General features: G+C 36.9%; 3 protein-coding genes across 10 annotated transcripts in view; 1 reads left to right on the top strand and 2 right to left on the bottom strand.

The window, feature by feature from the left end:
* Positions 1-305: 305 nt before the first annotated feature.
* LOC124181217 (SH3 domain-containing kinase-binding protein 1-like) lies at positions 306-8,812 on the bottom strand. 5 transcript variants are annotated; one of them, XM_046567550.1, is made up of 9 exons: positions 8,276-8,812; positions 5,611-5,787; positions 5,114-5,509; positions 4,823-5,033; positions 4,247-4,617; positions 3,410-3,517; positions 3,206-3,306; positions 2,924-3,095; positions 306-2,602 (listed from the first exon to the last, which is right to left on the bottom strand). In XM_046567550.1, exons 1-9 carry the CDS (start codon positions 8,285-8,287, stop codon positions 2,492-2,494), a joined length of 1,659 nt encoding a protein of 552 aa, XP_046423506.1. In that variant the 5' UTR covers positions 8,288-8,812; the 3' UTR covers positions 306-2,491. The 5 variants fall into 5 exon arrangements, with proteins under 5 accessions (XP_046423506.1, XP_046423505.1, XP_046423508.1 ...); XM_046567549.1 differs by having other exon boundaries at positions 2,924-3,098; positions 8,276-8,809; XM_046567552.1 differs by having other exon boundaries at positions 2,924-3,098; positions 8,297-8,809.
* LOC124181218 (leucine-rich melanocyte differentiation-associated protein-like) lies at positions 7,095-12,980 on the top strand. Of its 3 annotated transcripts, none has more exons than XM_046567556.1 (4): positions 7,095-7,299; positions 7,461-7,673; positions 9,981-10,380; positions 10,448-12,980. In XM_046567556.1, the coding sequence occupies exons 1-4, from the start codon at positions 7,240-7,242 to the stop codon at positions 10,525-10,527; spliced, it is 753 nt and encodes a 250-aa protein (XP_046423512.1). In that variant the 5' UTR covers positions 7,095-7,239; the 3' UTR covers positions 10,528-12,980. The 3 variants fall into 3 exon arrangements, with proteins under 3 accessions (XP_046423512.1, XP_046423513.1, XP_046423511.1); XM_046567557.1 differs by having other exon boundaries at positions 7,461-7,688; positions 10,639-12,980; XM_046567555.1 differs by having other exon boundaries at positions 7,461-7,688.
* The window catches only part of LOC124181214, a 40,392-nt gene continuing 36,754 nt past the window's right edge, over positions 11,023-14,660 (bottom strand). For both annotated transcript variants that reach the window (XM_046567545.1, XM_046567546.1), the window contains exon 18: positions 11,023-13,677. In XM_046567545.1, the coding sequence (XP_046423501.1) occupies positions 13,523-13,677 (155 nt within the window). In that variant the 3' untranslated portion in view covers positions 11,023-13,522. The remainder of the gene's footprint in view (positions 13,678-14,660) is intronic.

Here is a 14,660-nt window from a genome sequence, read left to right as displayed (position 1 = left end):
AGAAAAAATGTGGTTTTCTATTATACTTCGCTTTTCTACGTTTCGGCTTTTCTGTATTCAAACCTCCTGCTTTTCCAAACTTCTATATTGATAAACAGATTTTCGCGTCGTTGAAAATTCGATATTATTATCTCTTAAAATACGCGATGCCTGACGAGGTGTTTATTGGCTTTCAATTGTCGAATCGACATCATGAACATGGCCCGGCTCGTAGTCGCGTTTGGTAGATGAGAATACGGTATTTAAAGTCACCAAAGAAATGGGAAGTGGTTACACGAATAAATAAATAAATATTAAATACTATATAGTTTAAGACACAGATGATAGTAATACGTTTACTCAAATAATGTATTATTTACATTTCACCGTAGGCATCACGATTCACGATTCGTGAAGCAAGAATTATCCTGCTTATTTGCTGTCTCTTCGAATTTGAATTTATTTATTTTTTTTTTCTTCTTTTTCACTTGTTAGTGCAAAGCACAAGAACATGGTATATATTATATATAAATGTAAGTAATTTCTATTTACAATATTTACCTACTGTATTAATCAATATGTTACCGTTTTTTGTATTTTTTTCTTTTTATCATGAATTTTATTCAATTTAATTAAAAGGTGTGTTGATTTTTTGTGGTTTCTCTTTTTCTTCACACTTTTCATTTCATTGTTTTATTTTCATAACAGATTCAATTATTTATACAGGGTATATACCGTTTGTTATAATAAATGGACACGTCAAGGCAGTAAAAGGAAAATCGAAAATCTCTGCAATAGATGTATGTATATATATACATATATAATAATAATAATGGTGTTTGTATAAATAGTGAAAATTATTTACTCTGAAATGTTTCGTTTTAGAGCGTTGTAATTAGACTGGATCTTCGCTATGAAATGCACTGTATTGCGTCATAGCTCCAATCATCATAATAAGTATATTTTATAATTTACGTATAATATTCAATATACAGACTCACGATCAAAGATTCATATCAAAAGATCAAAAACCACTAACATTTTGTATGCAACAAATTTACTTCCACGGATATACCAATAATACGTAGGTTAAAACATGTACACGAATGTTTTCAATGAATCCTGTATTCATAAACATCCCACTTTATTGTTATTATGCTAAGAGCTCAATTTCCAAATGCGTAATTGATTTTTCCAACTTCGGCTTCTCTGGGCATTATCAACGTTTTCCAGAAATTTTATGCAGCCGTTGGTTAGATATAGAGTAAAAAAAAAAAAAAGGAGAAGCCTGAGTTGATTTTGACGCGGAGATAGAAATTAATATTCGACACACTCGGCCTTGCGAGACGATAGTTTGATTTTAAAGAGGGGAATTAAAACGATAAAAAAGAATAGAATTCGGACAAACTTTTTGTTTTAGTTCTACAAGTTAGTACCTATTAGTTATTAGCACCTTTATGGAGTAAAATGAACGGAATGTTCCAAGTTTTGAGGTCCGGTTTTTTTGTTTAGGGTGAAGTTGTAACTATTTTTTCGGAATAAGGGTACTGACTAAATTCTAATAAAAAACTTGGAATGATAATTTTAGCCGCACAACCACACGAAAATTAATATTAGGTATGTATGCGTATGCCAAATTAAGTCTAAATAAAATACAAAATAATTTATATACGCTTTGTATCTTAAAGCTTATAATACTTACAATACACGCATGATGTGTGTAATATTTCTTTGAAAGTATTGTTTATAACAATTAATACTTCAATCCTCATTATCCTCATCTCCATTCGATTCGTGATAATTATTATTCAAACGTTCCAGCATCTTGCTACTGATACTGTAAATTTTTTCGTTTCTTTGATTTAAAAACTTTGCTGCGCATGATTCATTTGCGTTAATAATTAATGGAAGCTGTCCCGCGAGAACAACAAACGGATCCAGTGATTTAAGTACTCGAATATAAATATATATGTGTATATAGCTATATACTCTACGATATATATTCGTTTGACATGCACGCGTCGTCATTCGAAACGATAAAACAAATAAAAAAAATATAGGGGTACGAAATCATGTAATACCTTGGTAATAATTAAATGCATTAATAATTAAAAGGTAATAAAATTCTACAATAATAATATTAATAATAATAATAATAATAAAACAACAGTCTGCCCGCTGGAACTAAGGCTGGAATTTAGCTGTCGTGACGAGGACAGTTTAACCCAACGAAAGAAAGTCATAGTTCAAACATTGCAAGTAAGTACAAAAAGACCGAGGATTAAAAAAAGGAATGTTTGAAACGTGTCCAAAAAAGGTTCCCACCTTAAAGAGAGGACAACGGCAGTACATTGAATAATATAACTATATGGTCAAACATTATATATGAATAAATAATACGCAATATAAAATCAAATCTGGGTATCATAACAAGTGTAAAATGAGGGAGGAAAAGGGGGGAGTGATTAGTCGATTATTGAACAATAGTAGTGGTGAAAATAGATAATAACAATTACAGTTTGTTGTTCGTTGAAACATTAGACTGCAGTAGTGGCACAAGTTGCTCGGTTAGTTGGTCAATTGTCTGTTGTAGCATCGTTTGCTTCTCTTCCAGCATCGCAACCTTTTTAAATATTCAAACAGAACACATATTACATATTCATAATTCTCGTCATCCGATGATTCATTCGGTTCTACTCTGTGCGTCGATCGATCGGCCGATCGATCAAGGTAAAAAAAACAAGCACTGGAAACTCATTTGTATTCAGACAGTGAACGATTCTTCTGTGAATGCAAACACTTTTTTTTTATTTCTTTCGTGATAACTTGTACGTTGTACAATTACCGTATTCGGTACCCTGGACAATGCGTTGCTCTACGTAAATCGCTGCGATATTTCGGTCAAAGTATTTACGAGAAAGAAATAAGAAAAACAAACGCTTACCCTCTCCAGAAGTTGGCAGTACATGGGATACGGGACAAACGGAGGAGGTTGTTCTGCACCTTCCATCGTCATTGCCCTTTCCGTATCTTTTCCTCGGCCACTCTCTTCAGCTTTTCGTTGCTGATCGCCTTCCATTTCAATTTTAAAATTAGACTCTCCAATAACGGTTGCTCTACTGGAAAATGTGTAACAGGAAATTAATTTTATCTACTGAAACGGTGGAAAATAAGTAGAGAAGAGATTTGAATTCAGTGTTCAACGAATTGTGCAAAATTCACTAACTTGGTGTCACTGCTTCTGGGTTTTTTAGTCTCTGGTTTGTCGGGTTTTTCTACAGGGCTAGTCTTTCTCCTCTCCATCTGGTTCAGTTTGAGCTCCTCCACCTGTGCCAGATTTTTTATGTGACGTGATGCGTAACAGAAGTTCTTTTTCGATTCTAGTCACCAAGAAGACAATGAGCATAAATTTTAAAAGTTAATTAATTACCCATGGCGCTATTCGTCTACCCTTTGCAGTTCTACTCTCGCTGTCGACGTCCTCGTCGCGCAAACGTTCCAAAGGAGTAACGGCACTTCCATTAGCTAGATTAGATTCCTAGAAAAGAATAATTAATGAAACGAATCATTTAGCAGGTCTGACACGTTGTTCAGTTTCCTGGAATTAAACCACACAAGCGTTTGTTTGATTCACACTGCAAGAGATACCGCACCACTTATCTCGCTGAGTAAACATTACAAACCGTATCTTACAAAAGCGTAGTAATAACCGACGAAAAGATAACATAAAACTGCTACAGGAAACTATTAATTACGCATTTAGACTGCCGGTGCGTGAAATTTCTGTTGAACATTTCGGACTAAAAGATCATAGGAAGCTGGAACAATATACGAAGCCAAATATAATATAATATAATATAAGCAGCCAAATTCATCTTTAGGTTTTTATAAAAATAAGGCAATTAAGCACATCCAGAAAAAACTTTATGAAAATCTCATGGAAAGCTAATACTTCCAGAGAATCTTAAGTATAAAAATTTATCGAATTATTCATGAACCATCTCACAACTTTAGGATTGTTTGAATATACTTGATAAACCATAACACAACATTGACAAATCCATATTTTACAAATTCAACTTCTTCAAAGTTAGTCTGAAGTTACAGAATGGTGAAGTTTCTTCTAATGCTTTGCATTACCGTCACAAGCTGCAGCCTCATAATCATTCTATTTATAACAAGTTTAGTGCTTACTTTGGCTGCTACGTTAAGTGTCATAAGGATCTTCCCCCTTTGCGATAACTAAAAGCATCCTTAATATACACACCGTGTGAATTGTTGTTGTTGTCGTTGTACTGCTGTTGACAGTGTTCTGATGACGGAGATGTTGGGAGGAGGGCAATCGCCGCCTTGGCAATCTAGCCCTCGACGCTGTTGGATGAGATAGCGGGAGTCCCTCTCCTCTCTGCACGCCGTCCAACTCGTCGTCTATGCTAACGGAGCCAGCAGGTAAGTTGCTCGTTCCACTGCTGCCATTGCTGCTGTTGCCATTACTGTTTCCACCGCCACCAACGAGCCTCTTCAGACTTGTCATCAGCAGCTGACTGCCATTGGGTTTTTTGTCTCCGCTCATTGCGACCATGCCTGATGTCGACGAAGAAGACGAAGATGTGGAAACCGAAGACTTTCTTGTTGTTTCTGAAACCGGCTCGTTTTAGACGCTATTCGGTAGCAATGAGTGAAACAACTGGTTACTAGTACACTATTCGAACTATACAAACTATTTGAACGATTTGAACTATTTAAACCAGTCGAACTATTCGAACTAATCGAACTATTCAAACTGTTCGAATTATTAGATTCGGTCCAATTTGACCATTATTAGAGATCCCCAATTGATTACCTGATTGAGCAATGTTGTGTGTGTCCAAGCTTCGTCTGGCGTGCGCTTTTTCCGTTCTTTTCGTTGTCACCGAGTGCCTTATGCTGGATTTTCCGGAGGTGTAAAGCGGCTGGTCGTGCTGTTCATGTTGTTCGCCTTTGGGGCCCAGGACTTCGACAAAGTTATCAGGAAAAAGGCCAACGCGACCCCGAAGCTCTCCCTTCCACCAACCCTTTCGTAACGTAAAAATATTAGCTCAGTTACCCTGCCGAATGTTATTCTAAGTGACACGGTCCTGGAAACGATAGATACTTTATCAGGTGCATCCTTGGAGAGAATTGTGAGCACTTCTCCTTCGACTAGAGTCAGCTCATCCTCGTTCAGAGCCTCGTAAGGATACAAGACTCTGCAGAGTTCTCGTTTGTACTTGTCTTTCTCAGGCTCCTCATAGGTCGGAGGGGACACGAAGTTGGATGGAAAAACGCCAATCCTTCCTCTCAGCCTGCCCCTCCACCAGCCCTCCTCAACTTCACCCAGAAATTCCAACGATTCTTGGGGCGTCAGAGCCAGTTCGTCCTCATTGCACGGCTCATAACTGAACTGAACCTTGCACCATCTCCTCCCCTGGCCCGAACCCCCGTTGCGCAAGACCACTTCCTCGTTTTTCACCGAAGAAGTCATTTCCACACCAGCCGCCGATTCTAGTACCTGAAAACGTAATTAGTGAATTAGATATCAGAAAAATGGAATGCTGCGCTACCACTTGAATTGTATACCCTGCCAAATTTGACTTTCTTCACTGGACTCACCTTGACAAAATTGTCCGGGAACATGCCACGCTTGTCTCTAAGCGTTCCTTCCCACCATCCACCGGGCATAACCCTGATATCTTTTATGACGTCCCCTTTGCGGATAGTCAATTCATCAGACTCCTGTGCCTCGTAGTTGTATTCGACGATGGCCTCCATACCCACGAGTCTGATTTTCTGTTAAGCAACGGTAGAATTAATCATTCCTCTCCGATAAATTGTTATTTTAAGAACAAAATCAGGGCTGGTAATGGAAAATTTTGCAATCACAAATGATGGTAGGTTTTTTTTTCACTATGGCAAATACAGGTGGATAATTTTTTCTATTTAATTTACAATTACAAATACTTCTCAATAAGTTCATTGCTTTAAAAATATCGGGGTATGTTTTAAATATCAGAGTTAAACTGTAAAATTTGTAAATAAAAAAAGGAAATAGAATCAAAGTACACATGTTTATCACAGTTCTGTGGAATATGTGAAATGTTCTCGTTAATCATTCTGTATAATTGAAACGCAAATTGGATTGTGCATAACTTAAATCAAGTCTCAAAAGCGATAATAACAGCAAAGTAATTCAAGTGATGGTTGTAAGAAAACAGCGTAACAAGAGGCGATTAGTACCATAAAAATGTACAACTAGTACTGAGAAAAATTGGTAATTGCTACCAGTCCTGGAATATTGTTACGTTGTGGCTGCAAGGACTGTCATTGTTGTCGAAGACGACGTTACTTGACGTGCAAAATAATAGCTACAGGTAGCAACTTGTACGTGCCAAATACGTCAACGTACCCGTTACATGCCTAGAGTTGAGAGAAGAAAAAAAAATAGGCCATACTTTCGGATGGCCATATAGCCTCTCTATGAGATAGATACGATTCATGCATGCATGTGGCATTAGGCACAGTTGATTACAGCGTTGTTTTTCTACGACCAGAAGTTCGAGACTTACCTCCGATTCGCCGATCTATTATCGCCTAGAAATACACGGCCGTATAACTCATCCCGATGTACTATCCTTTAAAACACGGTGTAAATATGTGAAAAATTTAGGCGTATCCCAAGCCAATTTGACAGCCCAGCGAATGTGTCACCGCGGCCATATTGACCTGTGATTGTAAGAACGACGATAGATAGGCGTGTGATCAGGTGCGTCTCGGGTCCGCTAGGTTGCGATTGCTCCATAGACAAATGATTATAGTTGTAGAGAGGCGCGTATGGCGGCAGATTCGAAAACGAATTTAACTAATTCGCGCTGATTTGAACGGTCGAACGCTTGTAAAGCAAAGAAGAACGCGGCTATGTGACAAAACGTATTTGCGACTGTGGGTAGCGTCGTGAAGGATCAAAGGACACGGGCTCATCCGAGATTTAAATCTTGGACCTCTCGCACCCTAAGAGAGAATCATACCCCTAGGCCAACGAGCCGCTGTCGGTGATTTTCCGAAGGCGAGAAGCAAGACTCGCGATAAGATTAGTTTGAGTAAGAATAAAACGATTCGCTTCGCACTTTGATCGGAGTATCTGAACAGCTTATGCGTCGCACAGGCGTCTGCAGCTGGCGTTCTGTATCTTAATCTCACACCACAGAGCTGTAAAGACCAGTTGCGCGTGTTTGGTGTTACAAAATGGCGATGATGCGGGAGCAAGATTTCAACCGAACTGCTCTGACCGTTCAACGCAGTCAGGTAATTATAACTACGTTACATGGAAGACGTACTGTTTGGATATATGTTACATAACTTGTATGCGACGATTCGATCGGAGAAAAAATTCGAAGAAGAAAAAAACGAAAATCACGATAACGAATTGATCGATTGATGTTTGGCTTTTCCCTCCGATTTTTAAGGCCTGGTACACCGGACAGCGGGCCGAAAGAATTCCTCACGGTCTGATCGGGTTGGTCGGAGCCGATTGCTCGAGTCTCGATCTTTCCTACAACAATCTCGTGTCGCTCACCGCTCTCAAGGAATTTGCTAACCTGGAAGAGCTCGTCTTGGATAACAACTGTCTTTGTGATCTGAACACTCTACCGCGCATGCCTAAGCTGACAACTTTAAGCGTAAACAACAACAAGGTTTATACATGATATGTGTGTGAATAGCGTCCGCGTGTACGTGCTTCGATATGTACATTACAATTTCGCAACGTCAATTCTATGCAGTTTTCAACTGCATTTCAACTGCATTTTTCGTCCAAGGTGAAACGATGACTAAACGATTCTTGTTATTATATCTAATTTTTTTTCACTTCTACTTTGAATTTGAATTATTCACACCTCAGATCTCGTATTACCTTCTTATTTTCAAGAATCAACTTTTAATCATTCACTCTCGTGTCTGCATTTTGTATACCTAATCGAAGCGCATGTATGCGGTACATGGATCACTAATCTTTCGAAGTGTTATATTTCATCGATTATAAGTTTAGGTATAATATATATTATATATACATTCGTCCTATGATGGTAAACGAGTACAAATTAATTTTTCGAGCTAATTATAATCACACATCTTCGGGCAATTGTTTCAAATTGGTTTAAAAGCGAAAACATCTAAATATATACAAATTAATTCGTTCCCGTTTACAACCGTATATATATATATATATATATATATATATATATGTATATGTATATATACACGGTAAATCGTTAATAAATGCCTTGTATAACATGTCGATTACCTGAATTTCTCACATCGGAATTGGTGTTAACTTAATTACGGCTGGTGCAACACTGGCCAGCATGTCACTGTAACAACTCACTGTAACTCACTCGCTAAACCGCACGGTTGTAACACAGGTATAAGATACACCGCAGAGCATTCGTATAACGTGATGTGCACACCTCATGATCCTTTCTCAATCACAAAAGTTTTTCGGGGGGACCGCATAGTTTAGTCACGGAACGATAAGGAAAATAACGCGACGATAAGTTATCAGCCGTGTACAAGGTGTATACGTATACGTATACGTGTAACATCGTGCACGTCTGTACGAAATAATTAAAGATTACTCATTCTAGTAGGTATGTGTCACCGATATTATTTCCGCCTTGTTGCCTCACGTGTTTGTTTCTTTTGATGTTTTTTTAGTTTACAGGATTATAACGGAATCGCGAGCGAATTAAGGAATAGGTAAAATTAAAACTGACGAAACTAATCAGGTGTATAGAATTTTGCTGATTGCGTAATTAATCGACGTATGCAATAATATTTTCTGTCCTATTAAACCTGCGTTCAAGTTGTATTCTCCGCTTGTTCAATCGCTGTATACGGAACGTGACTGCGAGATATAATAGGTATGAGGATCATATGTAACGTACGTAGAGAAAATGATCGCGTGTGTGATTCGAAAATACGTGCGCATCGCTAACGTGAAACGCATTCAAATCGCGTCAGAAAACTTAACGTGACACCGATAACTTTGTACGCAGACAAACGGTGAGAGAGATTACGACATGAATAACCGATGAGCAGTCGTGTATGAACATTGCACGCTTTCTTTAATACGAGAAACAGAGAGAAACAACGAATTAACGTGAGTTTTTGATTACTCAGGATAGAATTTCGATTCCGGAAATTATGAACAGATTTTCGTTTTTCGATTACAGTGAACTGAATTTAAGGGTGAAGAACGTACGGACGAGTTCGAGTTTCAAGGAGATTAATTGTCCAGAAATCAATACTATTCTATAACAAAAAAGTCGTAAATAAGTACTGAAATTATAGTCAAAAGCTTGGACATTGATGCTTCGGTTCAAATCGCCTCGAAATTGTTAAAAATCTAGTAGATTGATTCGATTTCAATCTAAAAATGGCTCGTTTTATTCGGAATACTATTTCTACAATTTCACTTGAACACTTTTTACTTTAATTACGTTGGCATCGTTGAATATTTATTCTAGAACACCGAACTGTCTACTTCAAAAAAAAAAAAAACAAGAAAACTGGCTTGACCGAATTTGTAGAAAACAAATCTGAAATAAAATATAAAAAAGGTTGCCACTATAGTGGCTTTTGTGACTGAAAGGGTTAAACTTGTGATTCAACAAGAACCACGTTATTGCCATCACAAATCTGTGAAGAATTTTTCAACAAACAAAATCAGTTATCACCAATAGTTTTCGTACAATTAGCGATATGGATTTTGTCGGTGAAAAAATAGTAGAATCGTAAGATTTTTATGACGAAGTGAAAATACTGAGGTGTTTGCAGTTGAATTTCAGTGTATTACAAAATTTTTTCTCCGTCGCGTGAACTTTTTTTTAACTTCAGTGAGACTATTGAAGGCTCTCTTTCCCTGCGTTTTTATTCCAACCCGACACCCCAATTCACATACGTAAAAAGTTTGGCGACTCTTTCCTCAGGTGACCGACATCGAGAGAGCCTTGGACCGAATAAAGGAGTGCTGCCCGTGTCTGAAGTACGCGAGCCTCCTCGGCAATCCCGGATGTCCGGACCAGCTGACCAATCCAACGACGACCGACGAGGAGGACTACGAGCGTTATCGTCGCTACGCTGTCCACGTGCTTCCGGCGACGTTGCGGTTCCTGGACTCGCGTCCGATTTCCTCCAGGGAACGTCAAGAGGCGAGGGAGCGGGGCAGCCTGATGAGAATGGTTAGGGTAAACCTGCCGAACTTGTCCTCCCTTACGGCGGAAGAATTCGCCAGGGCGCTTGATCACAAACGGCACAACTCGATATCCGTAGAAGAGCCCGATTACACGCCGCTGCCGGATTCGATGCGAGGACCGCTGGACGTGAGAAGTACGTATTTTCAATTTTTAAACCGATTAGATTTTCCACCCTGATCTTTGCTGCTCCTCTTCTTCAGGCGCTTACGGAAAATCCAGATATCGTTACTCGGGGAAGAATTCCGAAGGGAATCGCTTCATCAGCAACAGCGATCTTTAACACTATTTGTTCACTGTCAAATTTTTGAATATACACACATGATAAAGGATTCGTCGAATTTATCTATCACGATCGTTAAATATCAAATGCTGTTTTTTTTTTTTTTTTTAGTTTAATCAAAGCCATTTCCATCGATTCAACAAAAAAGTTATCGCACCGATAATTCGGAGAACTGAGTAAATCCGCATTTAGTTAAATCGACAAACTATTTGTCTCGCCATATTTGGTAACTGCAATAAGTTTTTTTTAATTCCATTCGTGTACAGAAGTTCACGGATCCTTCTTCGCAATCCTCAAATGCAACGACTGATTCTCATGTTTCAATACTACATTCATAGATTATTATACTGAGAAGTGTATCACATATTTTTTAATAATCCATAAATTTCATACCAAGTTATCGTTACTTATCGTTCTTACCCCTACAATAATGTTTGATATATTTATATACCGGATATAATAATTTACGTTGATTCGTATGACGAATATTATTTTAAATGATATAAAAGTTTTTTTCTTTATTTTCATGTATACATTCGCGAATATATACATATGTATGTATATATAATATTATCGATATTATGTATGTATAAATAGAACATCAATTCCATATTTTATATCAATGATTAATTGGGATATGCGTTTTGTTATTGTTATACATAGTACACAAGGACCAATGACGACTCATGTATCTATATTGTATGTAACGTATGGTAAAGTATACGGACCGTTTATCCTAAAATTATTGCAACATTTCTTTCGGGTGTATGTATGCTTGTATATAATAAATTCACTTCGTCGATAGAAATTTGAGAATGAATTTATTCCATTCGTCAAATATACGTATATAGTGAGAGCTATGTTGTACGATGATATTATGTTATATAATACGATTTATAAGACGGAATTTCGTCCCCTGGTCGACCATCCTGTTTTTTATTTTTCTTTTTGTTTCGTCTTTTTAACCAATAAATTTTCACGCACAATTGATCGGCTGCGCTTGTAAAAGCCTCTTCGTGAAAAATTCAACGCCGAGTATCACACGCAAGCTTATAATTGACAACCATCACTATATTATAATATTATATTATTACAAGACATAATAATTTTATAATATACATATTTGTAATTTTTTTTTTTTTTATCTATATATATAAATTAGTTCTATAACCAACTAGTTATGGAATATGTAGGACAAAAACGTATTGTGTAATAATAATTCAAGGAGCTACTGAAATCAGGCTAGTTTGTGTATAAAAAACAAAAAATAAACGAAAAAAAAACTACAGAAAATACACCCACGTAATTTAAATCGTTAACGATCATCGCACGACGACTCGCGAAGAAGACTTGACTTAACGTATTTTAAGTACGAATTAATAGCTCAGCCTTATCATTCATTTGTCTTTCATCGAGGATCTTATTATTATTATTATTATTATTATATAATTATATTATACGGTTTAATATCAAACTTACAAATATATATGTATGTGTGCATTTGTGTAATTAATATTACCTAATGTGGAAATCTGGTGTATTTAAACTTGTTAAATGCACCGTTCCTCATATTCCGCAACGTGTATACGTAAAAACAGCATACCAAATACATACATCCAAATTGGCATCTGCATTCGTCATACGAAAATCATATTTTCACAACTATTATTATATTATTATATTATTATCATCTATCCGTTACACATCAAACTTGCGTGTGTATATATATATTTATCTATAATAACACAATAATATAATATAATATAATATGGAAGCATATGTTTTTCTCACCGGGAGAAAAATACCTTCATCATAATTAACGAAACATTTTTAGCTTCTTCTTAACGTTTTTTTTTCCGCTCGTCGTCGGACAAAGAACGCGAAAGAACAATAAAGAAAGAGAGAAATGAAATAACGGCTGTTATGTTTATTCGTTGTTATATATACAATAAATACATATAACAACGTGATCGTATAGGCGTCCGCATAGGCACATAAATGTCATTATTACATGCCTTTATTTATACATTGTAATTGTATTGGTTATCGATTATAAATTGCGTCCCATTGTTTCTCCTGGTTTCTTCTTCGTTTTCAATAACCGTAACCTTAATTATAATAATCGAAGTATAAATACGCCGCGAGATGCCGGCATGAGGGACGTTTGTATACGATTCATTGTAAATATGTAATATATTAACGCACTTTCCACGTATAAAGTTCAATCGATCTTCACACATGCATTTGCGTATGTACGTCGCACTTGTAATTACGTCTCGTCCGCATTATCGCGCGTTTTTCGCTTGTGTGCTTGGATATTGCCTGGACGAATCGGTTACATTTTTCAGGGACGTTACGTTCAGTCTGCGATTCGAGTTTTTCTTTCTTGCGATAATTTTTTTTATCAGAAAACGTCAAAAAATTTCTCTGTCGTTTTTTTCGATGAAAATGTGGCCATCGGACAAAAAAATACATCGGCAAGTATCACTGAAAATAATTGCGTTATGCCGTTTCCTTTCTTTCTTTCTTTTTCTTTTTCTTGTCGTTGAAACTTTGCCAAATCGCTAATATTTCTGTATCAAATTCTTTCAACGATTTTCAACTAGGGGAGAAAAAACAAACGCTCGAATTCAGCTGAAACGTAAAGCCCTTTATACATACGCAAATGTAAAATGAACGCATAGTTACATGTCTACAGGGGGAATGCGTTATATTATAATGTATATAATATGCCGTATATACCTATGCGATATCGTATAAAAATGGTTTAGATTTTCTTTTGGCAGTGACACGCCTGGTTAGTATCATATTTCTATCTCTTAATTCCGATAGACACAAGTATTGTGTATATTATACGTGTGTGTGTGTGTGTGTGTGTTTGTATGTATGTGTATATCTCTTACTTATAAAAGAGTTTGACGAACTTATCGCTTACATATGTATATCTTATGTGTACTGGTATAATGGTAAAAATTACACTCTATTGCTACGCCGCCTACGTGGCGTTGTTCCGCGGATGATTGTGGAGATTTGGTCTGAGCGTAACAGCTCCTTCAACCCAGAAATTTGGCCTCTCGAGCATATTTTGCCACAGGGACAATTCACGGCCGGTCGCGTCCATCCATTCGACCGATTTGCCGTAGTGCTTGCCTGCCGGTGAAAATGAGAGTTTATCAATCGTTGTGAAACATTGTTTTTATCCGCGGAGTATATTTTTAAATATCTGCGTGGATTTTCGGGCTCCAAAAGCGTAAATATGGTGCAAAAAAAAAAAATTCACTCAACATTTGTAATGCGAAAATTGCGAGATTTAAGTCTTTGCTCGTTTTTGACCGGATTTCGAGCGATAGAAACGCGAGACGTCGAAAAAAGATGTTCAAATATTCATCGGTTAGTTCATTTATTAGGTAGCGTACTGTTATAGAAATTTAATGAATACATATTACGTTCAAAATATCTAATCCGTACATCTTTCCTTATTATTCTCTAAAGACAGTATAACAAGGTGTTTGACTCTCGCGACATATTGTACAGTATTTTTAGTCTTTTCCCCAACGCTTTTGTAACATATATACCATACTACGACTTGCAGACGTTTATTTAAAGACTGTAAGCGTTGCTCTAGATAATTTCAATACTTTTACAATTACTACTTACAGGAAAAAAAAATGTGTGACGCTTTGTTAAGAAGATGAATTTTTTTCGCACTGACAAAGAATTGATATTTATATTTGACAAGTTCAAATCGAAAAAAGGGACGAGTACATGTACCCGATGAAAAAAATTCGCAAACCGTTGGATCAAAGATTTTCATAGAAAGAAAGTTTTTGCACCGTGTAACAGGTGCGATGCGATTAATTTACGGGACGCGACACGTCAATCGATGAATACAGCTGCACGATATGTGTGTGTCTGTGTGTGTGTATAGTAATATAGTGTACGCATATTTGAAACCAGGGGCGTATAATTAGCGAGCGACTGCATAAAAGTGCAAATAGTAAAAACTTGGAGTAGATGTATACTTTGATATATCATATGCAATACGCATATTCGAGTCTAAATCCAAAATTTTATCGCACCTACGATTTAAAATAAAAGTTGAAGTATTTTCAGGCGGAGAGGGCGCGGAACGT

The sequence above is a fragment of the Neodiprion fabricii genome, chromosome 4 (genome assembly GCF_021155785.1).
Source record: "Neodiprion fabricii isolate iyNeoFabr1 chromosome 4, iyNeoFabr1.1, whole genome shotgun sequence".
Taxonomy (NCBI): Eukaryota; Metazoa; Arthropoda; class Insecta; order Hymenoptera; family Diprionidae; genus Neodiprion; species Neodiprion fabricii.
Note: the sequence above shows the minus strand (reverse complement) of the source record. Positions and strands in the feature narration are given on the sequence as shown.

Excerpts from the sequence above, each read along its gene's own strand:
- LOC124181218 (XM_046567555.1), top strand. The coding sequence starts at position 7,240 with ATGGCGATGATGCGGGAGCAAGATTTCAACCGAACTGCTCTGACCGTT. Across the intron at positions 7,689-9,980 it reads TAAGCGTAAACAACAACAAG|GTGACCGACATCGAGAGAGC; the intron begins GTTTATACATGA and ends CTCTTTCCTCAG. Across the intron at positions 10,381-10,447 it reads AGGACCGCTGGACGTGAGAA|GCGCTTACGGAAAATCCAGA; the intron begins GTACGTATTTTC and ends CCTCTTCTTCAG.
- LOC124181217 (XM_046567549.1), bottom strand. Across the intron at positions 5,510-5,610 it reads TCCCGGACAATTTTGTCAAG|GTACTAGAATCGGCGGCTGG; the intron begins GTGAGTCCAGTG and ends TTACGTTTTCAG. Across the intron at positions 5,034-5,113 it reads CCAAGGATGCACCTGATAAA|GGTTGGTGGAAGGGAGAGCT; the intron begins GTATCTATCGTT and ends ACGTTACGAAAG.